General features: G+C 40.8%; 2 protein-coding genes across 4 annotated transcripts; one reads left to right on the plus strand and one right to left on the minus strand.

Moving 5' to 3' along the window:
• Positions 1-467: 467 nt before the first annotated feature.
• Positions 468-1,554, minus strand: uts2d (urotensin 2 domain containing). Its single transcript, XM_072439005.1, has 5 exons — positions 1,304-1,554; positions 1,127-1,231; positions 1,017-1,054; positions 821-908; positions 468-688 (listed from the first exon to the last, which is right to left on the minus strand). Exons 1-5 carry the CDS (start codon positions 1,395-1,397, stop codon positions 663-665), a joined length of 351 nt encoding a protein of 116 aa, XP_072295106.1. The 5' UTR covers positions 1,398-1,554; the 3' UTR covers positions 468-662.
• Positions 1,555-2,403: 849 nt separating this feature from the next.
• ccdc50a (coiled-coil domain containing 50a) lies at positions 2,404-17,214 on the plus strand. Of its 3 annotated transcripts, XM_072438296.1 has the most exons (13): positions 2,405-2,725; positions 4,033-4,095; positions 5,562-5,691; positions 11,573-11,663; positions 11,894-11,996; positions 12,688-13,066; positions 13,130-13,530; positions 13,940-14,073; positions 14,253-14,297; positions 14,381-14,494; positions 14,586-14,668; positions 14,761-14,870; positions 15,591-17,214. In XM_072438296.1, exons 1-13 carry the CDS (start codon positions 2,674-2,676, stop codon positions 15,608-15,610), a joined length of 1,725 nt encoding a protein of 574 aa, XP_072294397.1. In that variant the 5' UTR covers positions 2,405-2,673; the 3' UTR covers positions 15,611-17,214. The 3 variants fall into 3 exon arrangements, with proteins under 3 accessions (XP_072294396.1, XP_072294397.1, XP_072294398.1); XM_072438295.1 differs by having other exon boundaries at positions 2,404-2,725; positions 12,688-13,530; XM_072438297.1 differs by lacking the exons at positions 12,688-13,066; positions 13,130-13,530 and having other exon boundaries at positions 2,419-2,725.
• Positions 17,215-18,796: the final 1,582 nt, after the last annotated feature.

Raw genomic sequence — 18,796 nt, forward strand, 5'->3', positions numbered from 1 at the left:
TGACTGTATGCAGACATCCCTGGGAACACAGACTGACAGCTGCGGATCCAAGGATGTCTCACATGAGGTAGAACATTGAGTGTGTTTTTCTGCAATATGTTTAGACTGGTTTTGTGCATACGTGGCACCTGCTATGCCTTAATAAGCTGAACTCAATGTTTGCTCTGGTCAGATCAGGGAGGGACAGAACGGCAAATGTCAGGGAGAGCTTTTTTGGCTGTGCACGGCTAAAATAAAGAACCACTTTTGAACAAGACAACTTGGTTATATTTTGCCTCATTTTCTCTGTCATTTGTTATAGAATAGTTTCCGCAACAATACATCACAGAAAATCAAGAGAACAGACAATTTATTTTATTCGAATGAACAGAAATACAAGGGATATTCTGTAAGAACTGTTGCAATGCAGCAACACAAATTGAAACTATTCAGATATGTTACTGTAAAATTATACATTTAGCACAAAATTTAATTTTCCTCTATTTATTATTTACAGGTTCAAGTTTACATTTGAAATTCTAAGAACTTTTCATATAATTCATTTTTACATTGATATGTTACATATTGCAAAAAAACTATTTATTTTGGTCTTTAAGGCATGTTGTGCTCTGCAGAAAACGTCCCCAGTGCCCAATACTTTGATTCCAGACATGCGAAGTATCTCACACACAGTACTTCCAGAAACAAGCTGAAAATAAGAAAACACAAACCACATTATTACAGCTGCTGTTGTTTATCTAAATAGGTACATTACAAAATAATGCAAGATACATATATGTCCTTGTTAAATGAACATAAGTATAAAGAAAGAATAACTTACGTTCAGCTCTCTTTTTAGCCAAGAGTCTTTTTTGAGCCATTTTGATCATAAACTCTCTGTCTTCCAGACCATTCTTAAGTGAGTGCTGCTAAAAGGATTGTGAAAAAATGAAATACATTAATTTGCTACTAATAAAAATCTTTCAAATTGAATGTACAGAAAAATACTATTTACATTTAACACAAACACATCTTACCTCTTCCAGCTCTGCAAGTTTATGAGCCAGTATTGCAGCTGAATATTGAGGGAACAGTTAGTATCCAACCAATATACTTTGACTGAATTGAAAATAACATTGAATCTTACCAAGAGGGTCTTCCTTTTCAGCAGAGATTATGCTTTTGTGCAGTAAAAGGGCTAGAATTTTGTTTTGAGACTCTATGTCCTCATTTGTGTTGAAATAACCACTTTCTGTAATATAAAACAGTATAGAATGACTATAAATAAATGCATTGCATCAAATGAATGTCTTGCAGGACTTACCTGTGTTCAGGATGCTCCGTGCTTCCACATGCAGCGCTCCTTGCAGCAGTAGAAGGCAGAGGAGTCCCACACAGTAGTTGACTGCAGCATCCATGATAAACAGTTTGATAGAGCACTCCCGTGACCAAGGCAGGCAATAAGATCAAGACCTGGGGATCTGTTCGCTCGCATCAATATATTTATCCCATCAGGGGCAGGGGGAGGGGCCATGGTTTCGTCAATAGGCCCAAGTCACCATCATGAAGCACCTGACTGAGTCGCTTTACATCACTTTGACGTGGACAAGTCAAGAACATGGGATCAATCAACCTGCTCATTAGGATGCACACTTAGAGGCCCCTGCTGATCTATTGGTGTTGCATTTACTTGGATGATTTTATCTTTATTTTAAAATAATTTAAGAGCACTGGCTCTGTTTGAATGACTTATATTCTTCTGTTTTCAATAAGAAAATATATATTTACATATTTGTTTCAGTGTTTGATAATGTAATTCATGCAAATCATAGGCCTAGTTCATGTTCCACAATTTCATGCTGGATCATACCTGAATCTAGGCAGGAGACTTTTTGCCACACGTTGAAAATTGAAATCCATAACCCTGGTCTGTGTAGAATACTTTATTCTCGCTAACCCTAACCCTTAATTATTTGTTCTTAACTTAGGTCCAATTTACTGTTTGATCACCAGATGGCGGGAAAAACACAACATTGTCTTTTTAATGTCAATCACATGACAATGCCAATCACATGACGTTTTACATTTTAAACTGTTTAGAATTAGTGTTTTCAACTCCACTTTTCCACTTTTTATGTTAATAAAGACGTAGATTTGCATTTGCACATTTCCTACATCACACCTGTCCACACAAACTGACCACTGCGCGTCGTTGTAAAGTTAGCGCAATTAAACCGGAAACACGTAACACTCAATCATGTACTGCAATCAAGAATTCGTTCACAAAAACTGTCACAATGTGCTCCGTCTTACAGATTGGATCCACTACCGCGCACCTCTGACTTTGCCCCCTCCAGCCGGGCCAAACCCCCCCAAAAGTGCGCAGATGTTTCCGTGCGCGCGAGTGTTGTATTTTGAAGGAGCGGTCCGGATTGAGGCGCACTTGTGTCGGGGGCGGAGGATGCGCTCAGACACCGACGCACAGCACTTCAACACCCGGGCCGTGCACCGACACCAGCGGCCACCGAAAAAAAAAACTAATCACAGACCCGTCCCGCGCCCAATCATCAATCGCTTTTATGAGCAAACCCGATCAATCAGGTCGCGGTTAACCTTCGCGAGGGGGGAGAAACGCGGAAGTGTGTGTGATTAACCGTCGGCGCCGCTTGCTTTTGACTTATTATCCGTGACAACATGGCTGAATCTGTTAGCATCGACCAGAAAAACCTGCCTGGAGTCAAAGAGGGTAACAACCTTTAAATGCCTTACTCAGTTACACGGATTTGCCCAAATTAAAGCGATGTATGTTTGTAGAAGGTTTATTATGAGGTTATGTTGCTGCTGTTTAGCGCAGGATGCTAATTATGCTAACAACACAGCAGCAGGCTCAGATTCGACACTGATTTTTACTCATCGTGACCAGTCTTTTCACTGACTGTGTATGTAATATAATTTGTTTTATTTGCTGCAGTGCTTTTCAATATCTCGGCCAATGTTTTAATCATGTGTCTATTGCAGTGTCTTCTTCAGCGTGAAGACAGTGCAGGTGTTGCCCGCGTCAGCATCTTTACATTGAGCCATTTGTGCACCTATACTTTCTGATGTAGTTAGGCCTGTGCTAATCTAACATCGCATTACTGTTTAGCCTATTTTCACATCAAATTGGAATAGAATAGGTGAGAGGTTTGTTTTCTCTGTCACTGTCATGCAAAGTTGCAAAGCTGTGACACTGACACACACAGCTGCATCCTGTTGAAGCAGCTGCTTAGGAGGATGCTTGTTATTCTGGTCAGAGGAACCAGCAACGTGCATTTACTGCTTTCTTTGGCAAACTAAAATTATAAACTAAAATGAATACTGTTATAGTTATTATGCCGATGGTGCATTTAATATTGAAATTTGCACCGCCATTTTTCTACATACATAATCCTAGTTGGGGAAAAAGAAGATTAAATTTGCGGTTCATATGATATGCCTTTGGCCATTGTTAATCATGTCTTAAGAGAGTTGAATATATCAACAATATTCTTATATATGTAATAATAATCAGATCTTCAGTCACATTCTGTGCAGACTGAGTTCCATATCAACAACATTTCGAGTTGTCATGCTTTTATGTTTTTATGTATGCTTTACGACATTTTATCATCTTTTAAATAACTATTGAAGCGATAGCATTAAAATGGCGTAACATTGTGACATTTGATATTGCGGTTTCGAATGTTCACATTCTCTAAGTTGCATTCCTCATCTTGGGAACATTCGTAGGACATTTTTCAAAACATGTGCTGCTCAGATGTGTCAAGCGTTATATAATTTAAATCTGCATGACACCAAGGCATGAGGAATACCGTCTGCCGCAATAACAATGTCAGCAATTCTGCAGTTCTGTCTTTTTAATCTCACTTCATATGTACCCAAACTAGAATAGTAAAACCGCAGACCACAGGCTTTTCTTATGCCATTGCCCAAAAGCTATTACTGGTTTAGTCAAGACGCATTTTAACATACGCTAAAACGATTTAATTTCACTTCCTTTTGTTTCTTTTTTAGTGTGCCGTGACTTTGCTGTGCTGGAGGACCACAGTCTGGCATACAACCTCCAAGAACAAGAAAGTAAGAAAACCATTATCACTAGAGAACAGAGATGTACCACTGTCAATACGGCTATCAGCCACTGGGTCCAAGCCAGAAAGATTTACAAGTTCAGGATTTTAGCCAAACAGTTAATGAAGTGTAGTATCTGCACTGTTGGCGCTGAACACCAAATTATCGTATCTCAGTTCATGCAGTAATGTTTTTGCAGAGTTGCCTGTAAGTAATGCATATTTGTGCATGTAGAGGAAAACAATAGAATAGAATATTGAGTCGTCTTATTAAAACTATTAAAAATCTGCCTCAAAAAGAGACAAATGTTTAGTTTTTTTCCCAAACAAGTGTAGAAAGATCTTTTTATGCCTTTTTGTAATTACTTTTATGTTCCATATACGTTTTGTGCGATACTTGAGCCAAGACATTTACAGGCAATTCCCGATGCATTGTGAAAATATTGTCCGAATATTGATATCGAGACAATGCAAAAAATGTGTGTGTGTGTATGGATGGATGTATTTCTGCGTTTTACATTTGTTTATTCATTATATTCTGCAGACTGAAAGCACTTCCACTACTTTACCTTGGAGCTGTTTTAGCAGTGATGAATATGGTGCTCACTGCTCTATCCTTGCATTAACTTTTCTAGGCCCTAGTGGTCCATGACCAAGGCTTTTTCCATTTACACACGATTACTAGTTAACATAAGCTCTACATTCACTGACTCTGGGCTCACTCAGGGAGGTTCTATGTGTAAGACATTTGGTGGTGGCTATAAGTTTTTATTATAAAATAATCAGTTTACAGCTGCATTACAATATACCTATTTGTGTTCTCCACTTGCTTGCCTTGTGTTGATACAGGCATTGTCTGTTATTTTTCATCTAAGATCCTTACCTTTCAGATTGCTAGATGGGTTTACATCACAAAACATTTATTTTAAGAGAGTGATAAATCTTTCCAGTGAAAAATGTGGCAGACTTTAATTGATAGTTTTCTATTTTAGGATCTGACACCAGAGTCATATACTTTAACAATTGAACAGCGTCATCTTCAGGAAAAAAAATCAATGCTGAGCTGTTGACTCTCTATCACAGCTATGTCTCTGTTTTTCAATCCATCCCACAAGTCTCAAACTCCAAACTTTATGGAGCATCTCAGGGTAAATTGCCAGATGTGATTTTGTCCTTTTCACATGAAAGCGGGGAAAGGATCGATAACCAGGTGAAACGGCCACAAAAATGAGTGATGCTCTTTTGTAGTGACCAAGTGCGAGAGTGCGTCAGCAGCAGGATTTATTGTCTCTTCACAGCACAGCATATGGCACAACCTTGGGACTGCACATATTCATTCTTCAGTGGCTTAGGTCCCGCTCCACCAAAACACCTCGCATAACTACTTTCTAAATATACTCGGCTTTGTTAGTGCATTGAATATTCTTGGGTTTTGATGCATGTTTGAGTAAATTTTTTATTTTTTTTTCTTCACAGTTGAGAGCCACTTGGCCTCCAACGTCAACAAGAGCCGTCTGGTGCAGCAGGACCTGCAAGTGGCCAAAAGATTACAAGAGGAAGAGGATCTGAGAGCTAAAGTTCAGAGCAAGATCCAGCAGACTGACATGTACGTGCTTCACACATTAGCAGAATAGGTTTCAATGGTTAAAAAAACAAAACATGGGGCACTCTGGTATGAATGAGGGATTACACAGACTCATTCGCACATTAGCACTAGGGTTGAAACAATTACCGTAATCAAGTAAATCGATTAATGCTAAAAAAAAAGGACGGCAGCGAAACACCAGGTATCACTGGCCTCACTAACAAAGTTAATCAGTCCTTTTTATATATTCTAACAGAATAATTTACCTGATGACTAAAATAATCGATAGTTGCAGCCCTACTTTTGTACATTAGTGATCTGCATTTGACCTGATTGCATTTTGCAGATTTGTTGGCTCTGGTGAATAGGTTCGATGCACATTTTGATGCTTGAATATAGGCTCGTAACACAATATCTTCATTCAATTCATTTGGGCTTATGGGAATGGACAAATACCAAAGATGATAGTCAATAGTCAATCAATCGTTTCAACATAAATAATTTGATGGGCTCTTCATGAGTGATGGAAGTAATCGTGTTTGGTTGTGGTGACATCGTTAACCCAATGCCTCACGTCAGAGCCCTCATTGTTTGCATCATGTGTGTGGATGCTTTTAACATGGCAACGGTATGTTTTAGTGTTTATATCTTAAAACACACTGAATGCATCCATCATTACAACATACTTACAGTGCACACTTTATGTTACAGACTTATTAAAAAAAGATTAAATTCATTATCCGCCTCAAAATTCTACAAACTCTAACCCCATAATGACAAAGTGAGAGAGTTTTTTGAATTACTTGCACATTTATTACATACAAATACATGCGTATTCACAACCTTATAGTAACAAAAGTTGCAGTAATAGTATTTTTAAAACGCACACAATACAGAAAAAACTGAAAACACATTTATTTTTCATTGTAAAAGCCAGACTCAGTTTTCAGAAGGTCGAGTGACATTGGGCATCACGTTGCATGTGGATTTGGTTTTCACCCTCATTCAACCGATTCGAGGGGAAAATTCTTCAAATCTCATATCAACACTGCAAAAAAAAAGCAAGAGCTGACTCTGTAATTTGGCAATGGTAAGGAGGAGCGCGATAGAGAGGAGAGACCGAGGTTTGGGGGGGCACAAACCTCAGCCAATGTCCGTCACATGCTCACATCATCCTCCTTGAGGAGGGGCCCCAGGGGCCAGCTCATGCCTCGCCATCACTACCATGTACATTTCAAAGACTTCTCTGAGGTGATAGCTGTAGTAGGTCTCTATCTCTATCACACTTGTTTCTAAGGCCTGTTTTTCTTGTTCTAACTGTTGTATGAGATGGTTTCTGTCGCTGACCTTCTGTTCAAGTGTTTCGACGGTACTTTCTAAATGTACAGTGTATTGTTCATGTTCCTCCACAATATCCTTCAGCACCTCAGCGCTTGCCTCTTTTTGTAGATTTAACTGCTCTACAAGATTGTCTTTGGCACTGACCTCCTCTCGAAGTTCTTGTATTTCCTTTATTGTTAGAGCAGCGTAGGCGTGATGTGCCTCCTCCATAGACCTCATCTCATCAGTCAAATTCTTCGCAAGGTTTTCCACCTTTTGCTCCATATAGCTGTTCCTATGGAGCTGTTCCTGAAGTTCAGCTTTAGTCCTCATAAGCTCTCGTCTGAGCTCGAGGACTACCTGGCTCTCAGCTGTGGCTGGATCCTGGGTGTCTCCTGCAGGCTCATCCCAGAGGATCCTCCTTCTCTTCCTACAGACGCGTTCTGCAGGTGTTTCTGCCCCTCTTGTACTCTGGACACTCGGGGCACTCAGGGCAGCATCTGAGGCATCTGTGTCGTCTGCCTCCTCACTCCATGTGCGACTGTGCTTCATGTTGAGTTGTGTTATGTCGTTCTGTTTGACAGATCAAAGTCTTGTACTGGTCTGAAACAAATTGAAAAATTTATGTTAGACGTCATAAAGACAAAATCGCTGTTGAAATTGTAATATGTGATGATATCATACTCCCAGCTCTCAGGAATAATCTTGTTTTTTTTAAATGTCTGAATTTACTAAATATTATAATTTATTAATTAAATTAAAGCAGCACCACAAAACAAATGGATTATTTATCTTTTTTATGGGAAGAAAACAAAATGTCAAATAAACTAAACATTTAAAAATCTCAGTGCTTACTTATCAATATTTGCATGGTTTGTAGGAATTTCCTGTGGCTGCCCCCAAACTGTGGTACCCTGCATATCAATATTTTAAATCTGCTTAAAGACATTTTGCATTAAAGTTGTCTTACCCTTGTCTGTCTCCAAAATCTCAAAGTAAAACATGATCACATTTGACCCATTACAGCTTTTAAAGTTTTCTTTTTGTCCAGAGCAATAGTTTATTTCAATCTGACACCACTTGTTTTCCCAAATTAAACTTTGCAAAACTCCTATGTTCTCAAACTCCAAACGACCTTCTCAAATATGTTTTACATTATTTTATCAATATATCAATACTTGTTAGGTTCAAAACTGTAAATTCAAGTAAAACTATAAAGCTATATCTCCAATTTCAAATTACTACTCACCACTTGGTATTTTTGGGTGAAAACGTTGAGAGATTGTCAACCGTGACGTACTGTTCTCCAACCAAACGACTTCTTCAGCTCCCCGTCCGACTTTACTCTGTTGTTGTTGTTTTATGGCGGTTGGCATCCAATTGTTGCATTACCGCCAGACTTTATTCCTCAGACTTTTCGTAGTCCTCAGACTGTTGTTGTTGTTCTTCTTCCATTACTTTGGCGTTTCCCCGACTTTATTCTTTAGGCTTTATTCTTTAGGCTTGATTCTTCTTTGTGACATCATTCTTCTTCTTTATGACTTCACGCCCCAGTTGAACGCCTACGTAGGCAGACGCTTTGGACGTCCTGGACGTGCGTCCCAAAAATAAACTCCCCAGCAGACGCACGAGGCATCCAGCAAACATGCGCAGTGGAGGAGTTGTGTTTGCCAGTGTTGCTGTCCTCTTGGCACAATGGCAGACTAAGTTGAGAGAGTGTCTTTACCAAGTCCAAAAAATGAGGCGCTCGGCTCTGTGGCTTGTCTGGGTCCGTCAGTTATACATGGATGTGGGGTTTGTGTTGGTCCTTCTTCCGAGTAGTGAAATGCGTAGGTACGTCACTGGAGCGTAATCTCTGATTAGTTGCTGCATCGCGTGCCGCCAAAAAGTTCAGTTTGTCCAACTTTACTGTGTCGGACGTTCTGGATGCTCTGGCCGCCCTGGACATGTGTCCAGGTCGTTCAATGCTCAGACGCCCCTGACGCACCACGTCCAACGCTCAAAACTCAGGATTTGAACCGCCAAACGATAAAAACGCGCCGCTATAATGCTGGATGCTCGTCCAAATAGAATATAAACTGGACGCTTTGACGCCGCGATGTGAACGCACGATAACGCACTCATCCACTTATTAGGGTGACCAGACGTCCCGATTTACCCGGGACAGTCCCGATTTTGCAAGTTACGTCCCGTGTCCCCGTGCATTTCTCCCAAACCAGTCATTTGTCCCGTGTGTCCTGGTTTAATGTCTGCTGGGGCGCAAAATGCAGCCAAAGCACCGATAGTGCTCCGTGCTTAGAATAGAACGTGATCTCTTAGGTCAATGTGCATACAGTTGCCATAGTAGCCCTTGCTACACATGTTTGTAACTCAATGCTGATTGCCCCATGGCACTGACATTAGACATTTGCAAACAAAACGTAGTGATAACTTGGCTCAGCTACAGGCGTTCTTCTTCAACATGCTGATAAGAAAATAAAGATTAACAAAAGAACTCCTGGAGCAAAACACAGAAACGGAAAGTGAGTTTTCTGTTTCTCACGGAGGAAAACACGACATTCAAGCCCATGTCAAGATAAGCTACTGTTGTTTTATGTATGTTTTAATGTACCAAATGTGTTACAATAATATACTATTGCAATAAAACATTTAATACAAAAGGAACAAAACAAAAGTAAGCTATGTGAACTGTCTTGACTGCAGATAAACACAGATTCAATTTAAAATCGGTTGTCGTCTTTGGTGAAATTATAGTGTCCCAGTTTTGAGTTTTGAAAATCTGGTCACCCTACAACTTATGCACGTCCCTAGTAGTGGCAACATTATCATTGTAAATGGGCGAAGCCCGTACGAAAGTGTGCATGCATTAACACCAAAAATGCCCATGCATACTTGCATACAGCTCAAACAAAACCTTTGATAAACAAAGCACAATTCAGCAGACCTTTCACTGTTTTGTACTATTATTGTACAGCAGTCTTGTTTTATGTGGCTTTTCGCACCATGATGTCAGGCCTGCGGGCAGATGGTGTTGTTGATGAGATCTGGTAAAGGTGAAAGTAAGTCAAGCTGTTCAGAACATCAAGAACATTATTCACATGCTACTCATGCTAGAAACAAAGTGTGCACTAGCGCTTAAATAAGTATATATGCTATTTGATTACCTTATGTCTATTAAATAATTATTATAAAATAAAAACGGTTTGAAACTTGAATTTGGTTCTTTGTAAATGTTGTCCAGTCCGAGTATATTGTAAAAGTGTCACTTTGTGACGAAACCGCTGAGTGGTGTCTACAACTACAACTACATGTAAACGTTTTTATCAATTGTCAGTTCTGAAAAAATAACTTTGTGTCCTATTTGACAATTTGGGAAGGCTGCAGCTGTGCTTGGATCAATCTAATTCTAGCATTCACAGCTGAAGCTGTGATGCTAGCATTCACAGCTGAAGCTGTGATGCTGTGATGCTTGCATTCACAGCTAAAGCTGTGATGCTGTGATGCTTGCATTCACTGCTAAAGCTGTGATGCTGTGATGCTTGCATTCACAGCTAAAGCTGTGATGCTTGCGTTCGCCACAGCTAAAGCTAAAGCTGTGATGCTTGCATTCACAGCTAAAGCTGTGATGCTTGCGTTCGCCACAGCTAAAGCTGTGATGCTTGCATTCACAGCTAAAGCTGTGATGCTTGCGTTCACAGCTAAAGCTGTGATGCTTGCGTTCACCACAGCTAAAGCTAAAGCTGTGATGCTTGCGTTCACAGCTAAAGCTAAAGCTGTGGTGCTAGCGTTCACAGCTAAAGCTAAAGCTGTGATGCTTGCGTTCACAGCTAAAGCTAAAGCTGTGATGCTTGCGTTCACAGCTAAAGCTAAAGCTGTGATGCTTGCATTCACCACAGCTAAAGCTAAAGCTGTGATGCTTGCGTTCACCACAGCTAAAGCTAAAGCTGTGATGCTTGCGTTCACAGCTAAAGCTAAAGCTGTGATGCTAGCGTTCACATCTAAAGCTAAAGCTGTGATGCTAAAGCTAAAGCTGTGATGCTAGCGTTCACAGCTAAAGCTAAAGCTGTGATGCTTGCATTCACCACAGCTAAAGCTAAAGCTGTGATGCTTGCGTTCACCACAGCTAAAGCTAAAGCTGTGATGCTTGCGTTCACAGCTAAAGCTAAAGCTGTGATGCTAGCGTTCACATCTAAAGCTAAAGCTGTGATGCTAGCGTTCACAGCTAAAGCTAAAGCTGTGATGCTAGCGTTCACAGCTAAAGCTAAAGCTGTGATGCTAGCGTTCACAGCTAAAGCTAAAGCTGTGAATGCTAGCTGCCACTGGGTTGTGAAAGCTAGGGATGAATCAGATCCGCAGGTTTAAACTACTACTTCCCCAGTTTAAAGATTAGGTGCCTCAACTTTAAGATGTCCTAGAGGTAGATTCCCATGTTTACATTTTAATTTTTACCATTTAATAAATAACAACCATGCTCATGTTATCAATCATTAATCTTTTAAAGATCAATAATGTATAATATAGTTTGTATTTAAAATTATCTTCTGTGTTTATTGTATGTCCTCCGAACATGTGGGAAATTAAGTGAGCGTCAAGATACAGAGATCGCCCAAGAGATTCAGGAAGAACTGGTCCGACAGGCCGAGCGGCAGCGACAGCAAGAAGAGAAGGATGCTGTAAGAAACCACACACACCTTCAATAATGATTCATAAATGTTATATCCTCCCAATGATGACATTCTGATTCGGAGTTGATGCTTCATACTGTACTGTTCCCGTACAGTATGTAATAAATCCAACTTTTATTTCAGAACCCAAAAACTGTGCACAAATCCAGAAATCCCTTGTAACCAGACTAGGTGGCCTATTTGCAACAAATGATTTTGTGTGTGGTGATTGTTTGTAGGCCATAGCTCGAAAGCTCCACGAGAAGGAGATGAAAGGGGAGAAGAAGAGGCAGAAGCAGTTGGAAACAAACTTTGAGGATGAATACTTTGAGGACCAAGGAGGTGAGCACTAGTGTTGTTTATGCCACTCAATGATTTTAACAATTAGCAATAACAAGGGTTATCCTCCATTTAGTTTTGTGTTTTAAAAGTATTACCAGTGGTCAAGTCAAGATTGTTTTTATCAACACAAAATTGATAAGGCTATAATATCCGTAGAGTGTATAAACTCATATATTGACTAATAAAAATGTATTTTCTTGTTGTAATTTTCATGAAGATGAACCATATATGCCTTGGTGCTTAATCGCTCACATAAGAGCCGAGCTCCTCCTTTTCTAAACAAACATATTTTTTCTGTTACACATTACGCAGTCGGGCAGCTCACATTCCTCTGAGCTGACTGTGACTGAGCAGGTTTGCGTGCGTGCGTGTTTGCACCCAATTGTTTTTGTTCAAAAAGTTCAAATGTTTCACAAACATTAACGAGCACTTCTTCAAAGTGCTTGTTAATGTTTGTGTTTTATCTTGCTAATTAATCTTCTCTTAATGCTCATTTGCATGTGTACTGTAGCAGAGTAACCACGGGTTGGGTGCAGCTAAAACTATTAAAAAAACATTACATCACTTTGTACAAAAACTGTTAACTGTTCATTCCTGTTTTTTTTTTTTTTTTTTTTTCTCTTCACCTTTTCATGATAAACAATGACACTCTCTCCAAACGTTGCTTATCCACATCAAACCGGCTTCACAGCAAGAAGGGTTCTGGACTTGGATAAACCAACTAAATACAGATCATTATCTCCTGCTCGTCCACATCGAGATTACTCTCCCGAATACAGCTCTACTGAGCCCAAACGCAGTAGGTACCCTAAAAGAGATCCAGCAGCCCCCCACAGCCACTCCAGGTACCCAGAACACTCCTTAGAGGCCGAGAGCAGTCGGGGCAGGCACGCTGACCCCTATCCTGAGCACCTGCTGTCCCCCAGAGGAAAACACCGGGAACGATACCCAGACTATGTCCCCTCAGAGACCGGCCGGCGTCACACACTGGACAACGAGAGACCCGTGAGGAGAATAGAGAGGCCGGCCAGACCTCCTCAGCCGTCCAGGGACAGGGAGCATGACCGGCAGTATGACAGACATGACAGACATGACAGACATGACAGACATGACAGACATGACAGACATGACAGCAATGACAGCAATGACAGCAGAGGGCGCGAGGAGGGCCACCGTTACACCAGAGACAGGGAGCACTCCAGGGGCCGGGGCCTCAGTGCTGATCGACTCCAGGACAAAGAACGCCACAGGAACAGAGACCCACAGAAAGCCAGGACACGCAGCAGGGACAGAGTCCTGGATGAAGACTACTATGACACCAGTCCAGGTCCCAGCTGGGACTGGCCCAGGAAGGACAGGCTGTCCAGGCAGGAGGACGAGGAGCAGGATAGAAGAGGAAGAGGCCGGCAGCGGATGGAGTCGAGTGCTGATGATGTGTTTGTGGAGCACAACGACAGAGGCAGAAAGGAGTCCAGGGAGCTCTGGGAGGGTCCTGCCAGAGACAGAGGTCATTCTCACCCAAACGCAGTGACAGGTAGCACCCTGTGCCAATCGGCTCGTCTGGTTTGTTGTGGTGGTGGTGGGTCTTTCAAAATAATCCCTCTAACCTTCAAACAGACTGTTGTGATGTGCTTTTGCTCATTCTGCATCTGTGAATCATCCCCTCCTCTTTCTGTTCTTTGTGGAGTGTTTTTATTTTATTTTGATTCACACGCAAACAGAACACTGGTAACTTATTGTTTAATGGTCTGAATCAACCAATTTAGTTCTTGTTTGCAATCAATATCTGCAACCTTGCTTGTACAAATTGAACCTAATTAAAAAAAAAATAACGACATAGTTGACCATTTAATTAATAATCACAATTCTACATATTTTACATTCATACAAAGTCGAGTGTTATGTGTGTCCTCTAACATAACCTGACTGTGTTTTGCACAAAGGGAGTAGCGAGGTGGTCGCAGAGACTGATTACAAACTGACCGAAGCCACAAAGGGACTGACCAAACTGGACATCCACGAGCAGGAGCTGACGGACCGAGAGGTGGCCAGGAAACTCCAGGAGGAAGAGCTCAAGGTGAGGGAAAACCTCAACTGTTTGTACCCTACGGCTGGGCGATGTGACAAACAAATGTATAACTAAAACATTGTGATGTGAACTTGCATCCTCTAAAAGGAACTAGTCTTATAGTATATAAAGCTAATGGCTTACGTATGTCCACTTATTTGTATTAATAATGTTTATTCTTTCTGTAGACAAACAGTACGATCACACGTGCAGCTCAAGTGGCACAGGATGAAGTAAGCATAAATATAAAAAAGGAAAGCGCAAGAAACGTATTCCGATTGCCTTCTAAAACATTGTGAATCGTGGCGTTTTGTAGGAGATCGCGCGCCTGCTAATGGAACAAGAAAAGAAGGAGTACAAAAAACAGCGCGAGCGAGAGAAAGACAGACAGCGGGAAAAGGAGAGGGAACGGGATAGACTCGAATATCGGGTACGCGCCACGTCTGTTCTCCAGCCCCAGAACTAAACTGGAGCGCGTTCTGTAAGCGCGCATGAAAACACTTTGCATTTATCCCTTTCAGCCGAATTCAGAGGAAGTAGTCCGACCAAGAACACGGGGCGAGTTTGATCACCATCGACAGAAGAACCACAGCCGACCCGCCAGGTACGGGGCTCCTCCTGGCGCCGCTGTTGCACTGAAGCGTCCGCACCTTCCACAGCTCCAACTCTTAACATCCACTGTCTTCCCCCCCTCAGGCCTCCTCAGCCCCGGCCACACGAGTACGCAAATGTGAACCCTGCTTACAGCTATCCAGACCAGCCCCTTCCCCCTCGAGCCCCCACCAGACCAGAGCCTACGACCAGAGGTAATCCTAATCCTGTAGCGCGCGAGAAGAACCTAAAACGAGTGCGCGCCATTCACTGATATTATGGCGTATGTGGAGGAGTGGTTACTTTTCTTTCTTTCTAGATTTTGAAGTATTTTATTCTTACTGTGATACTAGAAAGTGATGCTAGAAAGTGAGAAAGTGAAGCCTCATGAACCAATGAGGCCTCACAGCACAAAGCTCCGCCCACATGAAGCCTCAAAATACATCTTCTGGAGATTTTAATGTATTACAAATGATATAAAGTTGTGTATGACATTTTGTTGATTAATGCATCCAAACCCACAAATCTGGGTGAAAAGGTAATATTAAATAGTTTATATTTTTATTCCTGATCCGTGTTTTGGTTATTGCCAGACTTAAAACAGACTCTTTAGCAGACATTTATGTGCCATTTTTCAGTTGCAAGAAGATCTGTTTGGACCTGTAGATTCTATTCACATTTTAGCATATCATATGTTGTCATTTTAAACCGATATGTCACAGCTGGCAATTGGGAAAGTTAAGAGAGTTTAGAGATTCAATATGGCGGATCGTGTGGTTTTTCATGTAACTTGAAGATTGATTTTACTCTGAAATTAAATTCACTGTGTGATGTAACGCTGTCATTGTGAAATGTGTTTTGTTGCACTGTCAGTGTGTGCTTTTGTTATTGTTATATCGTGGATGACATTTTGATAGATTTCTCTCTTTTTTCAGGTGCCTATTACAAGCGGTGACTCAGGCTCTTGTCCAGACATTCGGTCAGTTCAATCCCTTATTGTATTCATCGGTTTCCTCTCCATCGACTCACGCTTGACCAAAAGCCTTGGGACAATCTCATGTGGTGGCATTTGAACATTTGAATTTTCATCAAAAGTAGAATCAAATTTAAGGGGATCTGTGCGTGATGGTACATTCTTTTAATTTTGTGCATTTTTATTAAAATAAATTGACTTTTTATGGAGGATTGAATGAGGCAGGTGTAAGAACTAGTTAATACTTCCATTCCTTTTTGTTGAGTATTTATTACTTTTATTTGTGAAGTTTACTTTGAGTTTTGTATTTCATGGGATGATGTGCCTCTTTTCTCCAACATGGAGGCCTTGTTGTCTTACATTAAACGACCTCGGCAGCTCCTTACAGGTCATAACTATGTGCCATCAGTACTATTGTTACTGTATGTTCCAGTGCCAGGAATGTGGGGCATTACAAAGATCATCTCTCTTTAGTCGAAGGCCCTTGTGGCCACTGTCTGTAGGTGCATGCTAATGTAAACTGTACGACTGTGTACATTTCAGTTCTGTTAAAACTCTCTGGATTACTATATACAAAGGGCTACAGCCACAAAAGCCAACAGTCTTTATTAGAAAATATACTTTATCCAACATACTTTTCTTTTCTTTTCTGTCATTATGTCATATTCTGTTGTTTATAAACCAAACCTCTTTCTATTTGACACAGTACAACGTGTACCTGGAAAAGGGATAAATGTGGCGGAGTAGTTCATAATGTATCATCATTATTTAAATGTAAATATCAAATTATGTTTTATTCACGTCAATCGTGTCTTCTAATTTAAATACGTATTTTGCTCTCAGTAAGATTAAGCCTACATTTTATTTTAATATGTTTTGTCTTCCTGAGAAATTCCCTCCAACTTCTTTTTGTTTAATTTCTTTGTTTCGTGTGGGGTTTTACTTCCTGCCTGCTGAGAAAACAAACATTTGCACAATAGACCTAAACAGGGAAGTCGGTACAGGAAAAGCAGGAACGAGGAGTGAAAATTAAAAAGTAGTATGCCTAGAATTTTCTGTTCATATTGAATATAAAATTGAATTATGGAGTTCTTATATTTACTGACACTGAGCAGTCTTACACAAGTGAAATAAATGAATAAATGTCAGTGAATGATCTGTACTTTTGGTTTGGCCCATAGTGATAAATGTGAGTGCTGAAGACGTGTTTTATACTGTACGTGCTAAATGCTGTTAAATTCACGGGTTGTGCCATATCTTTCATTCAGGGACTGAGGTGGAGATTATGGTCGTGGCTGTAGCAGAGCTGCCGCCCTTAAAGGGCAAGCGTGCTGCTTTTTTTTTGTTAGAGTGTCTCCTAGTGGACACTGTTGATCAAAGCTGTGTAAATTGTGCATCGGACGTAAGTAAGTGTTGTCCATGAAGGACAAAGTATCATGAACATTTTTATCCAGAGCTTGTATGCAATATATACCATAAACTGTAACATGATTGAACAGTGTCAACACATTCAGAAACTAGAGTTTAGAGAAGGGATTCAGTCTCTGCATTGCAACATTCAGTATATTAAATTGTAACTGCATATATTTCACTGGTGTTTGTCAGTTATTTATATAACAGTACTGTTTAACACACACAATCTGACATATTTGTGTTATTAATAGAGCTCATAGGTTTCATTACATTCCGCTCAATAATTAGTAACTCAACAATACACTTTCTTTAGAATGCACATGTTTATTCAAGTGGAAACTGGATGTCACCATTATTACATAATTCTGACTGGAACGCAGCCTGAACATACACTCCATACACAAACGGTTAAGGCAGGTGATTGTCATACACAATATTTATTTAGAAATGTACAGCATGGTTTTGTAATATGAATACATTTTGAAAAATAATTGGCTAAAGCCACAGAATGATTGCAACACGGTTAAATTCAGAGGCGAATACTAAACTTGTAATAACCCACAATAATTTTGACTTCATCTAATGCGTCATTGCTATTGGCATCTTTTAATTAAACTATGCCAGTGTTATTGAATGTACCGGTTACACCCTTCAGGAAGTGATGGGCTAAGCTGAGCTGGTTCACCAACATACCAAACATGTCCTTCACGAGGCAACACTTGGACCCTCACCCAGATGTGTCCCAACCTACTGATCTGTCCTCATGAGGCAACACTTGGACCCTCACCCAGATGTGTCCCAACCTACCTACATTAAACTGCTATCTACATGGAAACACTCACGCCATCACATACAGAAATAAAGATTATGTGTCCCCCATAATAACAAATGACAAATCCATCCATCTCGGAGTGTCCACAAGCACAGTATTGATTTGTATACATTACACACACGACCAGAAACAATGACTGAAATGTTTGAGCAGAGAAATTCTCAGGCAAAGTTTCTAGCTGTGCGGGTAACGCAACTGCCTCTGGAGAGATCAGTGGAGAAGTACGTAACATTCTGCCTTTTATTTGTTTCAGGCCTTTGAGGACTATCAAAGACAGTTGACAGTGTTCAGGACCGCACAGGGCGGTGAAGTGCAGTGTCCCATGCAGCGACAGGTGTTTGCTGAGCAGGCACTTTACAGCCCAGAGGAAAAACACTGACATGCATAACAATGTGTCAAAACAAAAATCCAGTGTGACATGAACCATCACCAAAAAACACCACAGTAATTTCACCTGATACTCACCTGTCCCGCGCAGCTCATCCTCACCCGGGACGGTCCTGTGTGGCAAAGTGCTAAAGCCAGTCACTGCTCCTGCTCTGTTCCCATGGCTCACCTGGCAGGTAAAAGAGTGCACGCAGCTGTCTATCAAGTGCAACATGCCGTGTTGAGACTTGAAGACACACCCACTCATTACTGAAACGGTGAGGGGGGCAGTGAAACCCGCTCACTATGACGTAGCCCTATGTTTACTTAGTGTGAGGGTAAACTGCTGAACACCACGGTTGACAACTCAAACATGTGTATTTTGCTCAAACTGCCTTATTCTGCCTTTATATACACTTCATTTGTAAGTTTGTAAGCTCACCTGAAAAAGCCCCACGCGCATCTTCAGGAAAAACCGGTAGAGAAGGACAGAACTATTTGGGCAGAGGCTCAGCCAGCCCTTAACAGAAAACCACAAGCTTTTATTGGTGTAATCA

The sequence above is a fragment of the Eucyclogobius newberryi genome, unplaced genomic scaffold (genome assembly GCF_026437365.1).
Source record: "Eucyclogobius newberryi isolate DKJ021-1_F unplaced genomic scaffold, fEucNew1.0.hap1 SCAF_9, whole genome shotgun sequence".
NCBI lineage: Eukaryota > Metazoa > Chordata > Actinopteri > Gobiiformes > Gobiidae > Eucyclogobius > Eucyclogobius newberryi.